This window comes from Corapipo altera, unplaced genomic scaffold (assembly GCF_003945725.1).
Source record: "Corapipo altera isolate COAL_440 unplaced genomic scaffold, ASM394572v1 51, whole genome shotgun sequence".
Lineage (NCBI taxonomy): Eukaryota > Metazoa > Chordata > Aves > Passeriformes > Pipridae > Corapipo > Corapipo altera.
In genome coordinates this window covers 10,924,417-10,950,221 of record NW_020884892.1, presented here as the reverse complement: position 1 = coordinate 10,950,221, position 25,805 = coordinate 10,924,417, and the positions used below count along the sequence as shown (strand labels likewise).

Sequence of the window (25,805 nt, the reverse complement as noted above, 5' to 3'; positions counted from 1 at the left end):
TAATCTAACAAGCAAGCACGTGACAGAGTGTGTATGTATATATATATATATATATATATATATATATACACACGCACACACACATATATATATATGTATATGGGTACATATATACACAGGCTCGCAGGGAGATATTTCATTCCCATTCTTTCGTTTTGAAATTATTCTTCCTATTCCTGAGGAGAATTGTCATGTTTGGTCTAGTTCCTGAATAGTTGATGCTGCAATCTTGTCTTTCTTGTATGTGATGGAAGCTAGGTAACTAAACAGCAACACATCGAGTCTAGAAAATCATCCTCAGTAGAACTGAAATAACAAAAAATAAAAAAATCCTGCCCTTAAAGCTTTAGTTACTCCTTGTAGGACTCAGGAAAATGTTTTTCAACTGCAAGAACTGCTAGGCTCAGGGAACGAAGACCTTCAGAATTTCCTGAGTAACAAAGACCTCCATTTTTACGAGTGCTTGTTGTTCCACTGCATGAGAAAGGCTGTTGAGCCTCAGTGTGTACCGGGAGTGGCACCCAGTGTCCAAACTGCATCCTTACAACAGCGTCTTCAATTCCCTTCTCAGTCGTCTCTCGTTCCTTTCTCCCAGGCTGCAGCCTCAGAAAATCAGCAGCTCTATGCTTAAACTGTACATATAATCTAAGTAAAGCAGTTTACATAAAGTTTTTGCCAAACTATTTTAATCAACAATGCATAGATGAATCAAATTTTCAACTATTCAATGTGGAGAACAACTACCAAGTCCAGTAAAATAATTCAATTACATCATACAGCTACAGATTTAAACTCTGAATGAAATCAACATTTGTGTAGACTATGGTCTTTCAACTGTACTCAACAACTGACATCAGCCACAGGCTGATTTATTCTCGATCACTGGTACTGCTTTAATAGCCCCAAACAGTCTTCCTAAACACGTTTTGTTAGAGCAGAAATACAAATCACCAAAAGAATTGGAAAAATTAAAATAAAAATCAGAACAAACCAACCAACAACAAACAATTTTCATGTTCTGTAGCTATGCAGGATTTTAAAGATCATCTACTGTGCTTGGCTAAGACAACTGAGTAAAAATGAGAGTAACAAATTTAGCAAATAAAGTTGTTTTGTTCCTTCCAAAACTGATCAGAGGGACAACACTTACTTTTAAACAAGATTTGACACCTGGATTAAGCTATAAAGAAAGCTTCCCCCAACCTGCTGCAAAAGCTACAATTTCTACCTTTTTCTTTCTTTCACTATCACAAACAGTTCAGAGTTGCACAAAATGGATTAAGGTAAAACACTTAATGATTAGAACAATTATCCCAAAACATAAAACAGCTATTATTCTATCAGTAAGTAAGAATACAGTATGGAGCAATACAAACTGATAAAAAGAAAAAAAAAAGCAAACAAAAACCACCAAAAAAGAACATGCTGGGGGGGGGGGGGGGGGAATGTATTTCTATCTACATGTGAAAGCCAAATTACAAATTACAAATACCCCTTTCAGTAATTTTACCAAACTTCATCTGGTCAGTTTTCCTGTTTCACTAATATCAAAACCTAAACTCCAACATAACCTCTCTCCCCTCAAACAATGAAGCCCAGCACTATCTCCCTCACATGTATGAGCTGCAGGAACATTACCTGCACCTCTTTGGAGTCAAACGCCTCGCAGACAAGTGAAATTCTGAGTTCATTAAAACATAAAGATTAGATCTCGGCTGTACTGCAAATATCTCTGAACAAGTTTTTATTTCTCAACCAAAGGCACAAAACTGGCACAATTTAAGTTTGCTGGCAACTCCAAAACCCCGATGTTCGGTGTCTCTCGTTCCTCCCTACCTTACCCCTCCAATTTCTCTGCTACATAAAAGCACACCATAAAAGCTGCAAGACACTCGGCACAGAGTAGATTTTTATACATAAATATATATATATTAATATATATATATACATATACACACATATATAAATACATATACACACACACACACAGACACTGAATACCATGTTCAAATCTTGTTGAATTATTTCCCTGGTAAGATTTATTTTGTTCCAACGAGACTTCCACTTGCAAAAACATGCAGACATTGCACAGCAAATATATCTCTTGTTAGGTGCCTAATATGGACAGGGAAACCATTTTGATTATTCTGTGCCTGCTTATGCATTGTCCTACAAAACAATAAGATAGAACAGCAAGAAACTAGCAATTAAAAGAGTCTGAATGCACATCGGGAATCACTAAAATCCACACTAGCCAAGTCAGGAACAATATGACTGATGAATAGACCATATTATATTAGGATTGTTAGCAAGTGTTAAAAAATTATCCTTAGCAGATGTCCCTTATGACCTAAATATATCTCACAAAGAACATGCCTGTCTTGTTTTCTAAAAAGTTTTAAGAAATCCTTCCGTTTCTATTATCGACTAAAACTCCACACTGCTGCATGTTGGCTATAAATATGTACAGAGGATTTATCACACTAAACCTACAAAAACGTATGAGTATTTCACTGAAGGGTAAACAACCTATTTTAATGTGTATTTTTCTACTGCATGAGTTTACGTTGTACTGAAGCATGTAATCCAATAAAAGAAATCAAACTGTGTATTCAGCAAACAGCGAAACAAAAGACAAGCTGCAAACTACAGCAGCTTATTGACTGACACACCACAAACCAAAATACAGTAAATGTCTTTAGGTTAGATGGGTGAGACCCTTATCTGCAATAAATACATTTTGTGGATACAGTCAATACGGAATTATATAAATTTAAGCTACTATACATTATTACATGTGCAACTGTGCACACGCTGCTCTTCTTCAGTTTAAAGAAGTTATTATTTAAATAATAAATAAGTTAAAAAACTTTTTATTTTCTTAGATTTTGCTGATATTAAGATTCTATACACTGGCCTACCAAACTACAGAAATAAGCAAGATTTGCTCAGTTTGAGCTGTCTTGGTTTCTCCATATATTTTTGACTGCACCACTGGATTTAACAACACATACTAATCATAAATAAATAATGCTAAAATACAGATATAAACTTAAACTCTATTAAGGATTTTTCTCTCTTCTATCAAAGACTAGTATTTAGCTAGAAAGTCTTTTATGTTTCATAATTATCGTGAAACCGCTTCTTATCTCTTTAACTCCACTGCTGCAGTAGGTTTCCTGTCAGCAAAACGGATTTCAAGTCTGTTCCTGAAGTATTCAATTCAATATTCAGTCCTGAATCTTGAGCTACTTTCATGTCTGCCTTTACATCAATAAAATAAACGCAAACCCTCTGAACAAAATAGGTCCAACTTGGGTTTAATGTGTACTATACTTTGAGTATGGATCATTTTCTTAGAAAATAATTCCATATAATCTTTCCAGATTATGCAGTTGAGAAATCCATAAAACATTATGGGGGGGAGAAATAAGAACCAAAATTATATTTCTTAATTTACTGCTACCACTTATTTCAATAAGTTTCTATTGCTTTTCTTCCAGATGTATTGATTTGAATTGCTTTTCAATAGAAGTATAGGCATTTCCTTCATTTTGGCTCTCAGGAAAAGAATACGGGATTTGCTCAGTTTGCTGTGCTTTCCTTCAGCTCGTCAAGTTTATTACAGCATTCTTTGGGAAAGGAAATGGCTAAATACTTGCATTAGCAAAAAAGGAAAGGAGGGGGAATGGAAAGAGGTAATAAGAAGGTGTTAAAAGAACTCTCTCTTCCTCTTGGTCCAGTCCCACTGGGAAAAATTTTACCAAAAGAACAGACGAGCATAGAGTCCAAATGTATGGCCAAAGCTCAGAGCGGCCACAAGGACCACAAGCAACGGGTCCCTGAAGGAAGACATGCAAAAAGCACAGAGTATGATCCAGGTAGTCCAATGGAAATGTCCACTCCTGTACCACATTGTCCAAGATGAGGAATAATAAACAAGGATGAAGAAGTTGAAAATTTTTAGCAGAACTGACCATGCTGTCTTCACACGGTTTGAGCTTTTTTCTGGATGAAGCTTTAGTTCCTCCAAACACAGAGGTAGCCTAGAGCCACTACTTTGCTAACTTCAGGCACCCAAGGCAGCCACCTACCTCAGCTCGGCAAGATGAAGACAGGATCTAACCAGGATGGCTATTATGTCCTAGCAGTTGCCTGGAAAAACTGCTTCTTTAAAACACAAATGGTTATCTCCAGACTTTTTTCCTGAACTGTAGTACAGGAAAATTCAAATGCTTAGAAAAACAGAGAGTACATCTGGGAAAAAAAAAAAGCCAGTAAGTTTCACCTTTGCCATATGTTCACAGAAATACTGTTTCACAAAATGATCTGCAGTAGAACGACAAAAAATTTCTCGTCAGTCTCTGCTTTTAATAGGAACTAGCACATTAGACACTGTTTTCCATAATATTTCCACAAGTTAGTGATAAAATACAAACACAAGGTCATTTGCACCTGTGCCATTTAAAGTGTGTGGAAATATAAAATATTTTCATATTTCTGAATTCTTGCATATTCACCAAACTGAACAATAAATTAAAAGAATTTATAGAAATTAAAAAACCTTCACATTCTTTGTAACTCATCAAAAATCATTTTTGAGTACCCAGGGTAAATAACCTGCATTTTCTCTCCCCTGGTAAACAGCAAGAATGAGGCTTAATGTTTTCAAATCACTCTCACAAACTACAATACAGGCACAAAATTCAGATCGATGCCTGAGATCAAATAACAGATATGAAATATCTGAATATACTGTTATTATATAATTGGTTATCCTCTTCTGTGCATTTTTATGTCTTTAGTCAAAGTTGAGCTGATTATAGTAGCAGAAAAAAATCAAATTCAGAAGAAGTTCATTTGTAATATTTTACCTAAACTGCAGGTAAAAGAAATTGGGCTTTCTTACTGCTGACTACATAAAAATTAATGAACTTCTTCAAGTCTCACAGAATTATATGAAGCATCCATATAACAAACTAAATTATTATATATAATGATTTTAAATGAAACATATAGCTAAGATAGAACACAAGCTATAAAGTAAAAACTCTTGGCTTCAAGCTGAAAACTTACATATAGTGAAATGTTTAAACACGTTACTGAGCTGGATACAATCTTCCAGCTCATTCTAATATTGCTAAAAGATGATTACATACAGCAAACTACCTACCTCTGAAAACAGAAGCTTCTTTAACTTAATTTCTTAGGGTTAGTAAGTGAATATTCTTAAGTATAATTTTCAGTAGAGTTCAGTGTCTAAGTTTATTAAATATGTTAATAATATCCCTTGCAATTGTGAATTATGGTGGGGGGAAAAAAAAAATCAAACAACCTATGACAGAATTTCAGCAGCCATAAGGTTTTTCTGTTTAAAATTACCCAAGGAAAAATGCCATGAAATATGTTTCCTTAAAGAAAAAAAAAAAGGCTAAGAGCTAGTAGAACATTTTGCATTTAAAATCAAATTATTCGAAGTTCTTTTGCAGCAAAATGTCAGTGGAACCTGATTTAAATAAAACTTTAATATGCCTTGTACTTTAAAGAGTAAAATGATCTCTTTTTTGGATACAAAATTAGGCGTTGAACAAAAGGATTAACCTACCACTTTAAAGCATTGCCCCTACAGTAAAAATCAACTTGAAAATCCAGAAATGCAGTAAACAAAGTATTTCAGGCAGTTTGTGCAATACTAATAGAAGATGAATAGTTGATATGTGATTTTTAAGTTTGCCCAGTCCAATAGTATAACCCCCTTAGATAAACCAAGAAGTTCCATCACAAATGCTGCCTTCCCTTTCTTAGTTACGTGTGGCAGAACTGTAAGCAAAGAAGCAAACCCGCAGGACAAGCGAGCTCCTGTCCTGCTTTTAGGATACATGCACTTGGAAATGTCTGAATCAAATGCTCTTCATGTACACTGAGCCTTCGGGCACACAGCACATCCAGGCTGACTTAAGAACAGAAGAAACATTGAGTCGGGATAGCCAGTGCATTCTGTAACATATTTTCTGTATTCATTTGTATACAAGATTACATGCACGTTATCAGATGAGATCACTGTATTCCTGTGCCGTCCGCAGGCCCAGGATTCCCGGCGGGATCCGTGCGCTGGGCAGGAGCGCCCTCTGACGGCGGCTCGGTCCGTGCCCGGATCCCGGAGCTCCCGAGCGCGGACGCGGGGACACTCACGTACCCTCCGTACCCTCCCCTCTGCTCTGCTTGAGGGAACTGAAAGCGCTTTTCCACGGCACTTGTTATTACAAAAACATACTTTGGCACAGACTGCCGTATTTGATAAAGATAAGTCCACGTGTCCGCACATCCAGAGTCTGCACCCTGAAAAGTAGCCTTTTATCGGGATTTCTTCTTCCTTGTCCCATACAGACAAAAACCTCCAGTCAGTAGAGGTAGGTCTGCACAGTATGAAAACTTAGGCAAAACATTTAACATGCTGCATGCCTGATACTCCACTAAATCATTACCATTACACAAACCATGCAAATATTAGTTTCCTTTTAGGAAACAAATCAAAAGTGACAGGTAAAGTACAAAATAATTCAGGTGTGATTACCAGTTTTATTAAAGAACCTTGATTGCGTGATAGACCTTATTTGATGATAATTAAGCACACCTAATAACTAACCTCTTTGTCCGTCAGTATATTCCAAAATATACTGGCCATCCAAAAAAAAAAATATGGAAGACCAAATGAGATTGAGTTTTTGACAACTCACCATCCATCCTCTATCATAATCATCAGAATTGCTTATATAAATTAATCCTTAAGTCTACTGACTATTTCACAAATTCATTACACCCAAATGATAAAGAAAAAAAATCCAACTTAAAATTCAATATCCTTTTTACATAGAGAACAAAGCGAAACTTCATAAATGCATGCACAGACCTGACAGGCTTTTGCCAGCACTTAGTAATTGGAAAGTCAACATTTACAGAGTATGGCTTTTTTCCTAAATTACTACAGGCCTTATGAAAAACATGGATGAGGAATTCACATAAAGGACTACAACTGGAGTCCGAACAAGGCTGTGATTTAGGAGCTTTTGGGTCATCTGTTCCTGTCTTTACTGAAATAAAACTCAAATTTCATGTAACTTGATTTCTGCACTTCATAAACATTTTCTTACAAAAGAAAACAACAGACATGAGTTGCAACTGTTATACCTCAAGAGAATAAACCTAAACAAACAAAAAAAAAGCGCCAGTAAAAAAGGCAGCTAACACTGCATCTGCCTATTCAGGACACAGTTACAGTTACTGAGCGTTCATGGTCTGTCCTTAAAATAAGAATAACTGAAAGTTGTTTTCATTAAAAAAAAAAAAAAAAAGACAATTTATGGAAAAGAGACGAATCAACACTGCTAAGGAGCTGTGATTTAATGACATCACAACTTCTACTGCAATACTAGGAAGGTGACACTCAAGAGTCTGTTTGTTCCCTGTTGGTATATATGCACTCTCTGTGAGATTCTGGTTTCACCATACAGTGGTTTCAAGCACCTTAGGGTGTTCAAACTGCCCCTCCAGTTGCACTCACAGAGTTGTTTGTGGAGCCAAATTGTTAACATAATGGAACAAAAAAAACCAACCCCCAACCCTCTACAAACAATAGTCTTTTTTATGAAGATACTTTTTAAAAAAAAGCCAAAACAGTCCACCCAACACCCCCACACCTATGCACTGACACACAGTATGCTGGGAAGACTAAGAACTTCTATGACTCTGGCCTTGCTTCAAGAAATGCAATCTCAAGAACAAGGCCTCCATTAGAACAGGAGGGGGCCTCAATAGAGACAACACTTGCTGCATCCTCACTGCTGGTAGACAACAGTTCAAAAGAACATGTTCAGCTCATTGCTTTATCTTAATTTTCCTAAGCACGTTCCTTTTAACTACCTCACTTCAACAAGGGGACCTCCACCTTAAAAAGGACTTGGAGGTACTGAGGCATGCCCAGCAAAGGGCAATAAGGCTCTCAAAAGGTTTAGAGAACATGTCTTATGAGGAACAGCTGAGGGAGCTGGGTTTGTTTAGTGTCCAGAAGAGGAGGCTCAGGAGGGACCTCATCACTCTCTACAACTACCTGAAAGGAGGTTGCAGTGAGATGGGGACTGGCCTCTTCTGCCGTGCCTGCAGTGAGAGGACCAGAGGAAATGGCCTTAAGCTGAGACAGGGGAGATTCAGATATGAGAAAAAAATTTTTTCACCACTGTTGAGGTGGTCAGGCATTGGAATAGGTTGCTAAGGGAGGTGGTGGAGGCATCTTGATCTGGTTCAGTGCTTGAGGGGTTACAGCGGCAGTTCTGGATTGATGGTTGGACTGCAGAATCTTGTAGGTCTCTTCCAATCTTGATGATTCTGTGATTCTACCCAGAGTCCTCTGCTTCTGCAAGGGCCACGTACCACAGGTGACTGTGCTGGCAGCGCTACAGGTGAGGCTCAGCAGTACAAACTGCTGCCTCTGGCTGAGTAAAACCCCGAAGAAGTGCTATTTATGCGCTGCAACACGTTTCTCCACATGAAACTGCATCCATTTGAGGTTAAAGAAAATGGTGGTTTCATGGAGATGTTACACCACGTTATTTCTAGTTGTTACTGACTGATTGTACAACTAAATTCAACCTACAGCACAGAAAAATACAGGGAATAGAATCTTTAATCATCTTGATACTTCTAACCTGTAAACTGAAAAACAAAATGAACCTTCTCAGGTAAAAAAGTAAAAATCATGTTGGGGGGCAGAGAGAGAAGGCAGCATCAGCTTTTCATCTGTAGAATTTCAGAGAAAATCTAATGAAAATTCTAAACAGTTATAAAAGAAGAAAAAGTTACAACCATATAGAACTTATTTTGATGTATAATTAAATAACTGTCTCAAAGTTTCTACTGGTATAATTACCAGAGCACTTAATTTATTAGCTTTGTAACTAAGTTAGGCTGAAATAAATCTGTTTCAAAATAATGTCTCACAAGATCAACGAAATACAAGTTGTATATTTCATTTTTAACTCTTGGATTTCCAAGAAAGAAATATAAATTTCCTTTAAACAGGGAGAAAAGCTACTCGGTGAAAACCATAGAAGATAAAAACTATGAAGTGAAAAGAACTGAACATGTTGCTTAGAGACAAAATTTATAGTCACGAAAAATACATTTATTTCTCAGGAAGAATACACAGAAAATACGGTTGTTTGTAAACCTTAACTGAAAGAAAGCAAATCTATGCTCAGACAAAGGCTTGGAAGTGTCCTAAAGTGAAAGTGCTTCTCATAAAAGTACCTTCACAAAGACAAGCTGGAATACTGCATCATTTCACAGAAGTGCCTAAGCCAAAAATCCTTACAACAGAAACCTGACAGAAACCCTAAACAAGAGCTGAATCCATCAGGTGCAGGATGGGAGAGGGAGGGGAGAAGCAGGGAGCACAGGAAAAGGAGTTGTACATGTAGATCACTGAAAGTATTTCCATAAAATTAAAGATCTGTGTCTTGAAAAATAAATTTAAGGCCTAAGAGGATTTAAGTGCACCAGTAATAAGGAAGCACAATTATCTGAAAAGTAAATGCTTCAAAGTCCAGAGTGCAGCCCCAAAACACCAAACAGTCACACCGAGGTATCTTATGCTGAAGACTCAACAACATACCGCATTTCTGCAATTTTTCTCCATTTGTTCCACATCATCAACTACACTTCACCTACAGATTTCTAACAGAGCTAGGTTGAGCCTTCCCATCCCCTGTAAAAATCTCACGCTGCAGCAGGCCAACCTAAGTGTTTAAGACTTCCCTGACAGGAAAATCTTACCAAAAAAAAAAATCACACTTTGTAAAAAGAATCATAGGAAGACAACACTGCAGGAGAAACTTTCTAAGATAAAAAACACCTGTGGATTCATAAATGGTGGACAGCCCTCCCAGATTTATAATAAGAATTACCTGAAGCTAAAAAAAAAACCTCTCATGTTTTCCAGTTTCCAGAAATAGTCCAATTTAAACTGCACTAAAAAATGTTCTTGCACTAAAAGAACAACTTTGAGTATGCTTTTTTTAAATAAAAAATTTAACTTTTGACAGAATTCTGTAACAGCAAATAGTCAAAATTTGATATTATCTCAGGCATTAGCAGCAAGGGACAAAATGGCACCCTAACAAAAGCACAACTAAGCATATCTGAAAAAATGGCTGTTGACAGCAAGTTAGAACTACATCTTTACCAAACTGGTTCATAAATGTCATGTACACCTATTTCAAGTTCAGTTTAAGGATACTTTCTCAGCACCCTCAAAAATGTGTTTTGTATTAGACTTGCACAGTTTAAAAGAGGGAAACATTCACTCAAATGTGTCTTGCCAACTACCCAACAGTTTGTTTGCTCAGATATCACCCTCTTGTACAAAAGCTCAACTCTCTTAGTAATGATCACCTCGAGACAACAAGACAAATGAGTATTTTTCAGGTGACCTGTTCCTATAGCTCTTGCAAAATTATATAGAAGAAGTTATTTTGGGGGTATATTCATTCAATTCTCAGCATAGCAGATTAGAAGTTTCCCAACAGATAACCACTCCGTGTTTCCTCCCCTCGGAAGGGCAGCTGGGGTAGTGTGTTCCCTCAGTCAGTGCAACAGTTCATGCCTCAACATAAGATCAAAGATGACAAAACTCTGCTAAGAAATGCTTTCTGCATGATCAGAAATTTGGAATTTTCATAGCATTGTTCCTATTTCAGAATTTTAGACAAGGGTGAAAAAAAGTAACAAAAATATACACTAAGGCAGAAGAAAAGACAATACAACATTAATACTAACTGAAGAGCACAGCGTTAGGTATTATTCTGTGTGACACCAGTGCTGAAGTGCCAAGGCCCTCATATTTTCCCTCCATATCTCTGGGCCCAAATTTGTGGAAATATATAAAGCCAGTTATGATACTGATGTAACATACAAGTCCTAGGGAAAAGAAAGTGCCTTGTTTGGTTTAGTTTTTAGCATCCTGAATTTTAAGGTTCTGGCATATAACAAGAGATTTCTCTGAATTATCTGCATCTAGAAGAAAAAAAGAATCTTTTAAAAATCTGGCAGGATGCTTGCATAGGGAAATAGAGCTCCAGGGAAAACAAACAAGGAGTATTTATAAAACATTATTGTTTTTCACATTGGCAAGACAGAAGAAAACTCTGAGGAGCCTAAAAAGATACCAAACGCTCAAGAGACATTTTGTTCGGGTTTTCATCTTCCCTAGGCTCTACCACACAGGTTAAAGGCCTGAACAGGCCCCAAGTAAAGGGAATGCAGAACGAACGTGAGCACTGTGCACTTCCTGAATGGTTCAGTCTATTTAACTGTATTTCACTGAGAAGAATACAGAGAGAACATCCCTGTGACCCACACAGCAGAGACTAGGGAAGATAGAAACCAACAATGTCTCCTGAGGTTGGCTTACAGGGCTCAGCAGAGCCAAGCTCCCCTGACCTGACTGCAGACTCCCCAGCACTGCTGGAGGCAGCATCAGCCCCACTGCCACAGGCTCCCTTCCCACTCCGGCTGCTCTGCTTTCTGTGCCCACAGCATGGGAACAGAAGGCTGACAAGTGAAGGGATCCAGGTGAGGAAAACTCCACCAGCATTGACTTTGGATTTTACTTAATGCCAGGATTCTTGCCTACTTGCTGAAAAAGGGAAAAAGAAAGACTAGCATCAAGAATACTTTCAGGCAGGAACACCTGAACTCTGCATACCAGCTCACAGGCTTACAGCTCAGCATGATATCCATCATACAGTGAGAAACTGAAACTATGAAATTATCTGAAACTAAGACATTCATTTCACCTATCAGCTACATGGAAATAATTCAGCCATTTTCGACAGAAAAAACATGAAGCATGGGCTCCAATTAAGAATTTAGATTACTTTAATCCTTTGAAGAGCTCTAGAAGAGAAGGAATCTTTAAATCGTCTTTTAGGCCTTACTAAAATAGAGTTCTGACTCAAGCACCATGTCAGTGTAGGAAAACTAAGACTCCCTTTTGTTTTGCATGTTCCTTATAGAAAACTCTATAATCCCACAAAAGAAGCGATAAAAGCCAGCTAAGAAACCTTACCAAGTTGTAAAGAATTCTTAACATTATCTCTCCTTTAAAGGCAATGTTCGAGATTCTTTTGTTATAAGATAAAACATTAATTTAATAATTCCTTATCTCATTATAAGCAAGAAAAAGCAGTTTATACTTCCAGATTAAGTGATCTTATTGAAATTTAAAACTCAAACTGAATTATCAAAATTAGATAGAATCAAGCTTCCAACTACTTTGACTATATTGCTTCTTTGGCTACTCTTGAAGTTAAACTGACTCTCTTTAAGCCCTAAAAGAGAAGTTTTTCTACCAGTATCATTAAATACACACACAATTTTATGTCATTCTGTGTCAAGCTAATTACATTGACTTGAAGTGTCAAGAACAAAACATCACTAGGACCACTAGGATCAGTAGGAAACACTGAGATAGAGAGAAACCACCAATGCTACTTTCTAGCTCATTTCGAGAAGCAAAAAGATCACCCAGATTTCCAGTTAGCCAAAGCCTCTTATACTTGGAAAGCCCCGCTCTCCAGGCTTCCCATGAGTACATAACACGTACAAATAAACCCACAGAGAGGAATCTACATGCCAAGCTACATCCACACGTGTGTGTATGCACACATGTGCACACAGCCACTTCCATAAAAAGCTTTAAAGTCTACTGGAATTCTAGACAGGAAACTAATGTACCTTCCTGTGTGGACAGTCTGACCCTAAAGTGTGTCCATATAATAGAGTATTTATCACAATGACTTTCCTTATACAGACAAGCTTTAAGCTGGATAATCAAGATGGCATTGCAATTATCCCATTGATACTTCACATCATATTAAAAAATCTCTCTGACTACATACAAGCTTCTGCTCACTGTAGGGGAAAAAAATCCTTTTAGTCCGTATGGATTTTCTTTTTTACCTAAAGTTTTGCAAAACTGTAACCATTACCTTCATCAAAGTCTGCATCATCTTCTGTATGCTGAGGAAAAGGGAAGCAATTTGTGATTTCAAGTCTGTCATCCACCACAAGACCCAGCAGCACTCCTTGGACCACTTCATTCCCTTGTCCTTCTTCTTGGTAATGTTTAATGATCTTTAACACAACCTAGAATACAAGACAAGAAAATCATAATATGCAATGCATTTTTTTGGTCCCCAAACTACATATCCGGAATTCTAAATTTGTTGAAGTGTTGCACAGATTAGAGCTGCAAAATAAGTGCTACTGGCTTAAACACCAGCAATTTTAATACAGGTTGAGGAATAGGCAGCCATCCTAATATTATAGGAGAATAAAAAAGTCCATTAAATGAAGCATCAAAATGCAGTTCTAAACCAATTTTCTGAAACACCATTCTAAAATGAAATATTGATTCTTTTTTATTTTACCTTGTTGCTGTTAGCTTTTAACAGTATCTTGCAGCACCAATAAGTTCCCTCTTGAGGGAAACACCGCACAAGAAACTAACAAAACCACCTTGAGTAACTATGCAGAAACTGGTAGGAGTTTTGTAAAAGGTGCAGACTACATCAAATTTCAGTTGCATTAACCTCTAAAATTACACCTCGCTGCAGTTTTACTTCAGATACAGTTCAATTTATATGTTGTAGGCTGTGTCATAAGGTATTTAAGAAAAATCAATGATAAAACAAAGAAAAAAAAAAGATGGACAAATTACTCATAATATTTTTAACAACGCAGTTCGCACTTCCTTCATAAATCTGAACTCTACAATGAATCATTCTCATGAGATGGTATTGTAAATTGGAACAGTATGAACAAAACCACTCAAAATAGTCAATCATTTGCTAGCAACAATTTACACTCAACATTTTATGCTCAACAACAAGAACTAGAATAAGGTAAGACACCAACCACAAACACAGACTTGAAAGAAGCTATGCTTTGCCCATGTTTGTTACACATAAGTGGGGTTTAGTTCTTTAAACCCTAATCAATCCATTCAAAATGCAACAGAAAATGTCTGATGATTGTTTTCATTAAAGTAATACTACCTTAATGTCTGTTGGTAAACAGACTAGTTTAACAGATTTCAGCTCAATCACCCTGGGAACAGATTTTTTATATATACTGGTATTTAGTGAACATTCTACAGAAGTCGGGGGGAAAAAAGGAAGTTAAGCTCATACTTCACATGAGGAACGTGTATTTGTCCCTAGCTTTCTCCTTGGTTGATTAGTAAATGTCACAATTTTTAAAACACCATTAATGTGTTTTAAAGCACCACAATACAGGTTAAATAGAAGAAAACGGAGACTAGAATAGAAATTCTTTACAAGTTCACTGTCTTCTTTGGCTAAAATGGGAAAATAATTGCTTCATATACAGCCTGCTCAGGGGCAGGGCAGGGAGGTAGAACTGAAAAGAAGCACCTCTTTCCAACTAAGTTAGATATAAGTATCAAACTGGACTAACACCCACTTATTCTTTGTTTATTCACAGTATCACTCAATTGTGCCTCCTCTTGCATCCAGATGCACTTGCACTGGAGATTCTCGATCATTGGTACAAAACACTATTTCACCCCAATACACATCCACATGTGTCACTCAAGTCTTTTGCCACCACACCTTTGTTAAAACAGGTCTACAGACCAGAGACACAAAAAGATACTCTGGTTATATACATCTAATTTCATAAGAAAATAGTAAGGAAATTAAGATCAGTGGGTGGTGACGCAGAATTTAACAGTGATGGAAGCAGTACAGCAAACATCTTTTTGAGACCACCTGGAGGTAGAAGATGAATGTACCACAGAGTTAACACATAAATAATATTCAACTTGTATTTAGGGTAAAGTTCAGGTTTATCATACACTTGCCATAAGCTCTGTCTTCCACAGTCAAGGAATCCATAACTAACCTGCCAGATTACGGCACAGCAAGCTCTCTGCCCCCAATAAAATTATTCTCAGTATCTTCACAATCTTGTAAGATTCACCTTTTCCACTTTTTCTCATTAGCTGCTGAGCTCTCTATGCACACTCACTGTCCCTACTACTGGAAATACTACTTGCCTGTTCGATTTCACTCCAGAAGCATTTGTGATAGGACGCCAATTTTACTGCAGTGTTCCTGATGATAATTACTCACAGAAAGCAGCCACAAATGAAAAAAGCATGGGCTGTTACAGAGTATCAATGATTTTTCAACCACAGAAAACTAGGATTTCAACACTGCTAAAGGCTAACTGAATACCCCAATTTACAATTAAATTATTACATAAGTCTGCACTTTTGGATCTCCAGCCTGAAGACCACAGCAGACACTATCCAGGGAGATACAGACCCCAGGGATTTAGGCCTACCTGCAACCTTGTTTTCTAACAGAGTCTGAGAAAGGGAGTAGAGAAAGTCACTAAATTTCGTGTTTATGACTGCACTGGAGAATACATTAGCTACCAAAATAATTTATAAAAAGATGCATCTAATGACACACTCTCTTAAACTCATCTTGAAAAACCTGCCATCAAAATACTACCCTAAGACCAAGCAGGAAATGTGCTTTGAAACTTGTACTAAAAAAAGACCTTCAGGTGCAAAGTAAAACTATTCCTCTAGTGATAACAAGAACAGTTTCAAACTCTAAAAATGCCATGGCCATTTATTTGCTAGTCTAGATACAGCAGGAAGAGCTGACCACTATACAAACAATGCCATGACATCTGATACTTCATATTGAGTAAACTATATATATCCCCCAAAAAAGAGCACTAACTTCTATGTAGACATTTCAGGGAGAAAAAAAAAAAAAAGATGTTATGTTTATGAAGCTCTGGAACAGAATCAGAATAGTTTTTTTGGTCTGAAAATACATTTAAGAAATATTAATATTAAAAATGCAAGTAACACAACACACTCTGAGAAATAAGAATTTTTTCAAATGACATCACTACACCAGTATAATCCATCTCTCATTCAATGCTGATTCCCCTTACAAACACTATTTACAATTCCTATCCATCTATTCCTCTAATAATAGATATTGCCCCTTTGTACAAGTATAATTGTTTTTAAATACCCTTAGACCCGACACCGCTATGCCACTGCTACACAACATTAACAGTAACCAAACCATATTTCAACTGTTACTTTTATTTAAGTAACGCAGCTGGGCAGCCAGGAAAGGTTATATCCTCAAGGAGTATATAAAATAACAAAAAAACCCCCAGATTTCTAAATTCTAATACCACGAACACAAGTCAATAATTGTACGCAGCATGATTTAGTAGATTAACATATAAGAAATATTCAGGTACATAACAACTCTTTAGAAAAGGATATACAAGTAACTCCTACATAAAACTCAAGAGTCCCCCAGTCTTGTAAATTTAGTGTTCAAAATACCAAAGTATTTTAATCACTTGGAGTAGCCACTTGTCAGATTTTAATTGCCATTAATCCTAAAAAAAACCCTGCAGTTCAGCAGTGCTCCTAATCTCCAGATCTTCAAAGCACTGTTCCAACATTAAGAATGAAGTCATACTGCAAAAAAAAAAAAAAAAAAAAAAAAAAAAGGCGCCATTCTGAACCTATTAAGAACATCAAAGATACATATTTTAACTGTATAAGGCCAAATTTTAACTTTGGCAACATCCCAACATCATGGTTGTTAATTTCCGAGGTTTTACCTCATTACAGAACTACGTGTAACATGAACCTCAGCTGAAGCCTGGTGAGCCTTTGGGGGTCCTGGGAAGATCCCACTGTAGGGACACGAACATGCCAAGATGCACATTTCTGCATTTCTCTACAGACAGACAACAGCAAATCAAAGCACTGATGATTCATTTAGGACTGTGTTCCAGAGAGCTCAACGCCACCACATTGCAATCAGATTTCCAGTACCTGTGTCGTGTCTTACACATGTGAAATCAAACGAGAGAGCTGCTGTTAGCCCACTGGATACATGATGTGACACACTCATCTACAATCTTAAATCAAGTATTTAAATCTTTCTAAATGTTTTTTTTAAGTGCTTTTTGCCACCCCAGAAAGCTTTGTGGGCACAACCACTAGCACTAATTGTCAGCATCTGGGGAGAGGATGAGGAGAGAGTCTAAGTAACACCGTGTCATGTTTTCAAACCAAACATAACTGACATGGGCATCCATGTGGAAGGTGCCATGACACTCACACCCTCTCGGTACTTAACACCAGTGAAACTGTGATCAACATTTAGCTTGGCAAGACAGTCTTGAAAGCTATCACTGATAATAATGTCAGATATATTTTGAATACATCCATACCACACAATGAGCCTTCTCCATGAATTCTTAAAACTCAAACCACAAACTTTTACATTTAAGTGTTACAGCATGAGTAATTTTACTTAAAATTCTAGCATAAGCCAAGTTCAAGACAGAACTGATAATGCAGTTTTGTAAATGGATCCATCTCAACTATCATTACTAACAACTGAGTTTGACTTGAGCTAACCTCCAAGATGCCTAGAATCAACATCTACCTGTTACACATAAAATGCATATCTGCCCCTTCTGGAAAGAGAGTTGAACTGTTTAGCAATTAATATCCACGTGAAGACATACCAAATTTTACAAATTAAATCTTTCACTACTTTAGGGGGCCTGTCTCCTTCCCCAAGTCACACTACACCAAAAGCAAATCTGCAACTGGTGTTGTGCTGAAACTTTACCAATTAGCTATGCAAAAATGAAATTTAATTAAATAGTTCTGAAATTCTCAAGTAAGCATGGAATGGCTTTGTTTAATAAACAAAGACTTAGAAAAAAATATGAAAAAACTAGCTATAGTGAAACATGGACCACGCTAACATTTTTAATAGTTCTAGATGAGGTTTTTACACACTACAGATAAGTGCTTAGCCTATGCTTACAAAAGACAAGTTCTGGAAACTGACCAAGCAAAAACTTGCCTTGAACTGATTTGTCTCCTGGCTATAGCACCACTTGATAAGACTGTAATAGAAAGACTCAACTTTCCTGCCAGGAGAAAAGAAACTCCGAAGTAAATTAAAGATAGCATTGCAACGATTAAGAGTAAGAAAACATATGTCTAATACACATAACACTCTCCTCCAGATGATTAAGGAGACAGATGTTTACAGACACTTCACAGAAACCGGTTCTAGAAAGCATTGTGACAGATAACACGTCAAAAGCACAAAATCAACAGGTCGATACCCTGGTCTCATAGGTGCTGGATATGAACAAGAATAAAGCCATGGCATGAGGTCAACACTAAGCTGAGTGGTGAAGTTGACAGACCTGAAGGACAGGGTGCCATCCAGGGAGGCCTGGACAAACTTGAGAAGTGGGCCCATGGGAATCTTATGAGGCTTAATAAGAGCAGTTACAAGGTGCTGCACTTGGGTCAGGGCAACCCCTGGTACAAAAACAGGCTGGGCATGAACAGACTGAGAGCAGCCCTGCCGAGAAGAACTTGGGGGTGCTGATGGATGAGAGGCTGGACATGAGCAGGCAAGGTGCACTCACAGCCCAGAAAGCCAATTATGTCCTGGGGATGTACCCAAAGCAGTGTGGGCAATAGGGTCCAGAAGGGAGGTGATTCTGCCCCACTACCCCACTCCTGTGAGACCCCATCTGCAGTGCTGCATCCAGCTCTAGAGTCCCCAGCATAAGAGGGACACAGACCTGTTGGAGTGAGTCCAAATGAGGGCCACCATGTTATTAGACAGATGGAGCACATCTCCTATGAGGAAAGGCTGAGAGAATTGGGTTTGTTCAGCCTGAAAAAAGAGAAGGCTCTGGCATGACCTAATTATGGCCTGCCAGCACCTGAAGAGAGCCCACAAGAACGTTGGAGAGGGACCTTTTACAGGAGCATGTAGTGACAGAACAAGGGGAAATGGCTTCAGACTGACAGAAGAGTAGGTCTAGATTAGATATTAGGAAAAATTCTTTACTGTGAGAGCAGTGAAGCACTGGAACAGGTTGGACAGAGATGCTGTGGATGCCCCATCCCTGGAGGTTCAAGGCCAGGCTGGAGAGGGCTCTGAGTAACCTGACCTAGTGAAAAGTGTCCCTGCCCACAGCAGGGGGGTTGGAACTAGATGATCCCTAAAGTCCCTTCCAATCCAAACCATTCTATGAAACTGAAGATTAGAGGTAAAACTGAATTTCACATGTTATACTAATCTTGAGAAATTTTACTATCTCTACTGACAAACATCAAATTCACCTAAATGCATATTATAGCTCATCTGCAGAGACCTTCAAATTTTTCTAGATTCTCTTATTCAACAGTACTGCATTTCTGACCATTCCTGACACGGCAGAGGTCTAAACATTTATTCTTTTCTTCTTCATGCTTAACGTTGGAATAAAAGCTCTTAAACCATTAGACCAATTTTATTTCAGGAGAAGTAAAAAAAAAAAAAATAAAAAAGTACTGTTTTCCATTAAGACCTTCAACATCTTAAAGTAATTGTTTTGCCAGATATCTTCAGTCCTAACTACGATTGGTGGCCAAAAAAAAGGTATTTTAATTCCCTGAGAATAATCACAAAGATACTTAATCTGAACATCCTGTCCAAAAATCTAAAGCCAAAAGGACAAGACTGAGTAGACTTGAAAAGCAAGGCAACTTCAGAAAAATGTTGTTTTGAATAGCAACTTCAGAAATAACAAGCCTTAGCCCTCACTGTTCTGTCCAGGAAGTGTAACAGTCATCTTTTGGACAGGAGACCTCGAACGCCCCACAATATTTTACCTTTATCTTGACTTGCTAGAGCCTAAACACCAACATTTATAAAGCCTTTGAAAATATAGTTCTTGAAATAGTAAGCTCACATTTTATGTCACTCAACAGCTAATTCAACACCAGATGTTAAAATCTTATTTCTGAACTTGACAGAAATTTGGGGCTTAAAAACAGTACTTATATAGGAAGCATAATGGAATGACATGTGCCATTTCATACCATTTCAAGTGGGTGCAAACATCAAAATCTCCTCTTGACAAGAGTGGAAGTGTCTCAGAGTTGAGTCTAAATTCATCAACTATGAACAATGCGTATTGATCTTAGGTGGTTCTTGAGCAGGGGCTGCTACATATATTTTCATACTGAAATTATAAATTATAGGAGTCTGTTGATTTTGTCTCATGCAGGCCCTCAGTACCAAATGATTTTGGAAATTCATGCTAAATTGAATGGAAAACAGTCTATCTTGAACTATGGGGGAGATGATGTTACATGCTTCTATTTGAATATTTTTGAGTATTAGGAAGTGTATGAGAAGCATCCAAACCTTTTTGTTCCCTGGGTGACTTATTACATCACTTGGTACAATAGCACCTGCTTAGTTTGTAAACCTCAAGATTTTAGATGACTCAACTACAACAGGGAACATCAGTAACCTTGCTGCTCCATAACATGCAGGAGGCTTAAGAAAACTACTGAAATCACATCAGATTGTTGATTTAACAAATATTTTATGCCTACTACATTTTGGTTTAGGAACCATTTCATTCTGTAATTATAGGCATCTAGATGGTTTTCCATATTACTTCTTGCTTATAACCAACTAACTCACACTAACTAGTCCTCTAACACTTTCCTGCAGTGTTTGGTTGGGTTTTTTCCCAACAGAACAAAGAAGATGATAACATCCATACATAGCATTAAGCCAGATATAACATACCTTGCCACTTTATCTCAGTAAGTGGCTAATTCAAAGCACAATTCTAAGTCAGTAACAGGCCACGAAGCATTTTATCACTCCTTCCTGAACATTAACTGCTTATATGCACTGTTTGGGGCATGGTTGGAAAAACTCTACCTTGCTTACCCCGAAGCTCAGTCTAGGAAAAGTAGACATTCAGTTCATTTTTCACTTTCTGTAATTCTCTTGCACAGATTCTGTGTAGCTCAGCACCACATTCAATGCAAATTGAATGCAAGCTTCAACCACCACCAGAAAATGCCCCACAGAAAATACTTGGTAAGTGCCCACTTCCTCAGTTGCTTTATCTCTCTTTTTAAAAAGAATTACTTCCAGACTGCTGCGATTCAAGAGCCCCAGAATTTCCCTCAAGCAAGAGGGAAACCCTCCTATCAGGATGCAGAGGGCCTTCCTCTACATCCATACAGCCTCCCTGCCCCTTTCAACAGCCCCAGGCTTCCAACAAAGGTGGTCATTCTCACAGTGCAAGTCCAGATTCACTACAGACACTGCCAAGTGATAGACACAGACACTATTTACTGGAAGCACACTCAGTTGCTGTACACATGGATTAGCTGCTCACCCATTCTGTTACTGGAATACTTTAAAAGTCACAGATATTTTAAAAAAAAAGACAACATAAAGCCTATTAAAAAAAGCTACTCTAAATTATAAAAATCACTGATTTCAGAAAAAACAAGACACAGAACATGAAACAAACCATTTCTTAATACCTAGAACTAAAATTGGTAAATACCTTATCTAAAATATAAAATGGAAAAGACAAACTGAGACACACAGGCAGGTGAAATTCAGCCTGAAGAACTGAAACAGTACAGACATTGAGCCTGTTTCTGTACAAGTACAACATTAGAAGGAAGATTACTGTGTTTTGGTTAAAGGCATGTTGGTTTTTCATAGGCTGTGTTTTTCCTTGACTCTGCCAGGAACCTGCATTCATCAGCTAATGTCTTGTAGGTACCATGAAATATCTGCTTAAGTCATTTATTTACTCATGTCCAAGTGAGCTGCTTGTTCTTGCAAAGGGAGGAAGTTAAACACAAATGGCAGTACATCAAAGGAAAAACTAATTAAACTGTGGAGAAAAGAGAAGTTTATTAAAACACAGGAAAATACTGAATGTTAATCGAGGTGTGTTTTACCAAATAGACCCCAATCTCTTCCTGATTTTGATCCCACTGTATTTTGGGGGTTCTTTCATACTGCACAGCAGTTCAAGTTAACAACCATCTCCATGGTTAATCACAAGCCATTAGTCCACTTAAATATGGCCTCAGAGTAAGTAAAAATGCACCATTACACTTGTGTATTTAAATTCTCCATTGCTGTGTTCACACACTGGTATAATGTATTTCTCTGCAATACAAAGTTTCATAACACATTTCACAGTACATGCATTCATGTGCATTCCCATGGAAACCATCAGGGCCACAGGCACTGTAGAATCACTTCCTTGTAGAAACATTTCTGTAAGGCAGCCCCAGGACCTCAATCCTGCAGTGGCAGGGCATTAGATGTTATTAGCACACTGTCAGGAGGCAGTGATAGGGCTGTAATAATATTAACATCCAAAATTCTGCTAGTTACAAGTGGGATGGAGCATTTCCCCAGGACCAGTTAGTATATTATTTCTCCCATTTCCCAAATCTCACTGAACTCAAATCTTTTGAAAACATTGAGTGCTTCAGGCAATTTTTGTAAATCACCAATACAATATATATTTATTATTTTTAATGAATTCAATACTTAACCATCATTTCAAGAATGAAAGCTGATGAATACACTCCTTCAGAGCACAACATATGGAAACCATATAGAAGCGGTAGAGGCAGGCACAGTTTCAACATTTTCTGCTTGAAACACCAGAGCCTTGCGCTCACACTTCACCATCCAGTCCATACATATGTTCTGTCTATTAGTGAATCACCATCCTTCAACCATTCACAGTGCTCACTGAGCTGGGAGTGTATTTGCAAGTATAAGGTTTTCTCTTCAGCATCAACTTCTAGCAGCTTTCTATGAAAAGATTTGAAGATGACAGCCAAAAGCAGCAGTAGCAACTTCATTTAGCAGCCTATTCTTTAATCAGATTGTGCCAGACTGCTACCATTTTGAAGATAAAAACTGCAAGATAGTTACCCTTACCTATTTGAGCGCCAAAAATTAGTAAAATAGGGTGGACCTAGATGGGAAGCAGGGAGTGAGGGTTTATCTGAGACTACTGATCTTTCTCAAGAACCATATCATGCACAACAAAACCAGAATACATATAATATACTATTTAAAGGCGTGTCTTTAAAGTATGACTTCCATATGCATTCAACAGATGCTTCCAAGTAACCAGTAAAATCCCTACCGGACATGACTTCCATGCCACTTTAATAATTTATAACCTTTTACACAACAATTTTTTCCACATTGAAGCACTCAGCCTTTTTGGCAAACACTTGGTTATGTGCTAAGGCAATAGAGACAGATCCTCCTAGTAACAGTCAGTGCAATCCAGAGAACCAAGCCTGGAGAGAGTCTCAGTTTCCCTGAGAAAAAAGCATAAAATTGAGAAAAAAACACACCAAACTTGAACATCAGTGATTGCTGGTAAGTTTCAGCTTCCCCATCTTTCAAAAGAGAGATTTGCCACATGAAAATTACTTCCAGAAGAGTTTCACTTCTAATAACAGCTACTGTGACAGTGAGATTAAAAACAACCATTCTAATTTTATCACTGAGAAAGCCAATGGAGAAGGCAGTACAGCTTTCAAATTGTTCCCAAGGAGTGATGACAGCTGCAGTAAATACCCTATGTGTCATCTAAAGTTCAAAAAGCTCTAAAACAGTCTTTATTTCTTTTTTGCATTGATAGTAATGTAATAGTAAAAAACCCCCGAGTCCTAAGTGCTCAAAACTCAGTCCTATATTGGCGAAGGATTTTGTCAGAATTCTTCCTCAGCTACACATAAAAAACCCCAAATATTGACAAGTGATTTGCACCTCCAAGATCCTAAACACCAAAGAACACTGGCCTAACACAAACAGGTATGCATAGTGCTTACTGCACAGACATGGGCTCCACCAAACAGGAATGATGCCAAGTCAACAGACTGCAAAGCAGAATACAAAGCATGAACAGAACAAAGGCAAAGACTGACAAGTCTTATATGCTCAAAGTAACATCCTAACACTCATTTTCCAGAAAAACCCCAAATATTTATAAAAGAGAATTAGCCTGTTATTGCATGCATACAGCAAAAGTCAGTTGCATCTTCAAACTCCAGTCTGAAGAGAAAATAAGCCTCTGTATTAACTTTAAAATTTGATTAAGACAAAAGAAATTAGTAAAATGCTTACCTGAAATAAATATTCATATACGAGTCATTCAAAAATATTCCTACATTTATGCTTAAGTAGTTTTCTGCATGCACATTACAAAAGACATTAGCAAAGTTAAGTTCCATTGTCATGGTTTTAGATTACTGAATAGCTTTAAAAATACTAACAGGAGTATTTATTATACGAGCCTGATTTTTTTTGTTCCATTTAGTACACTAACAATTTATTTACTTTTCATTAAGCTGATGCCATTCTGTTATGTGGTAATTCTATCAAACTGCTGAGCACTGTTGTAAAGCCAGTATCACATCTCTGCAATGTTAATGCTGCCAGAAGACTAAAAATAATATGAAAGAACAGCATGGTCAAAGTGATGTACCATCACTGAGAACATATTTTGAGCTTGTGCGTAAATACGGAAAAACAACATACAAAGTAACCATATCCAAAAATATACAAATACAAATATCCAAAAACAAGAGGCTTGCTCCTCTTCCTACAAGGTCTGTCATAAGGTCTGTAAGATTTAATTAAAAGATGGAAGAAAAAGTCCTAGGGCGGAATAGGGTACACACCACCAAGGGCCTTTCAGTACCTGTACGTGCTGATTTCCTCTCTGTGGCCTCCTGTACCACATACACTTCCCTCAACTACACCGTGATGTACATCAGCTGCAAAGGTCTAATTCTCTTACAAACTGAAAACCAAAGGAGAACATTTAACAAGGTTTCAGTGTGCAAGAGGACATAATGCACTACCTCAGCAACAAAGCCAGCACTTGTCACCTCCCCACTCACAGAGTCAAAGTTAACACCTAAATAGGATACAAAGGTAATGCTTATTACCTGCTGTGTTTCAGATATAATATTCTCATCACTAAAATGTAGGAAGTTATTTGAAATATATTTGGTGGAAATACTCTTTTCCTTGGTATTAACACAATCAAATAGAAATCACAAGAGCACAATTTACTGCTTTCACAGAAGCTATGCATACACAATTACCACATAAGAGACCAGCCTGATATGCACATGAGAGGGACAAAATATAATGAGAAGTTTAACTCTTAATGACAGCACCGTAGAAGGCAACACATTACTTCTCCTTGCATTGAGCAAAAAAAGAAAAGCCTGTTTTGAAATAAGATTTTCCCCTTAAAGCCTTGAAGTGTAACACTGCTCAACACGTTTAAGCCACCTCCACATTTAGATTAACTCCTTTTGTCAGCACATCAGTTTCATGGTATGAAGCGATACCAGATGTTCTGGTTTTAAATGCCTCACTTGAGTACACTTACCATGACACTTATGAGATGCCGAGTGCACCACTGCACTCTTACAAATCATATAAAGTTTATGCTTTGCTAGCAAGTATACCTGCTATCCCCTGACAAAATCTGCGTCCTCACACCATCACGATGTGGGTACTCTACCCACTGCAGTTTAAGAAATCTTCACTAAGCCTGAAAAGTGTTACATTCCAAGGAAGTTCTTGCCCTTTCAACTTACCAGCTTTCTCTTCTGAATTTAAGCATAGATTATATGTCAGAAGTTCCCCTCTGGGTTAGACTCATGCAGCTCATTGTATGTGAAGATTAATAGCACATAAAACAAAGCGCCTCTGTCTTCTCTATGCTTCAAGGTATCCATGAACACATTAAGCCAGTATTCACTT

General features: G+C 37.6%; 1 protein-coding gene across 1 annotated transcript in view; it reads right to left on the bottom strand.

The window, feature by feature from the left end:
- The window catches only part of EIF3H (eukaryotic translation initiation factor 3 subunit H), an 86,332-nt gene that overhangs the window by 56,663 nt on the left and 3,864 nt on the right, over positions 1–25,805 (bottom strand). The window contains exon 2 of the mRNA XM_027645680.1: positions 13,044–13,200. Coding sequence (XP_027501481.1) covers positions 13,044–13,200 — 157 coding nt within the window. The remainder of the gene's footprint in view (positions 1–13,043; positions 13,201–25,805) is intronic.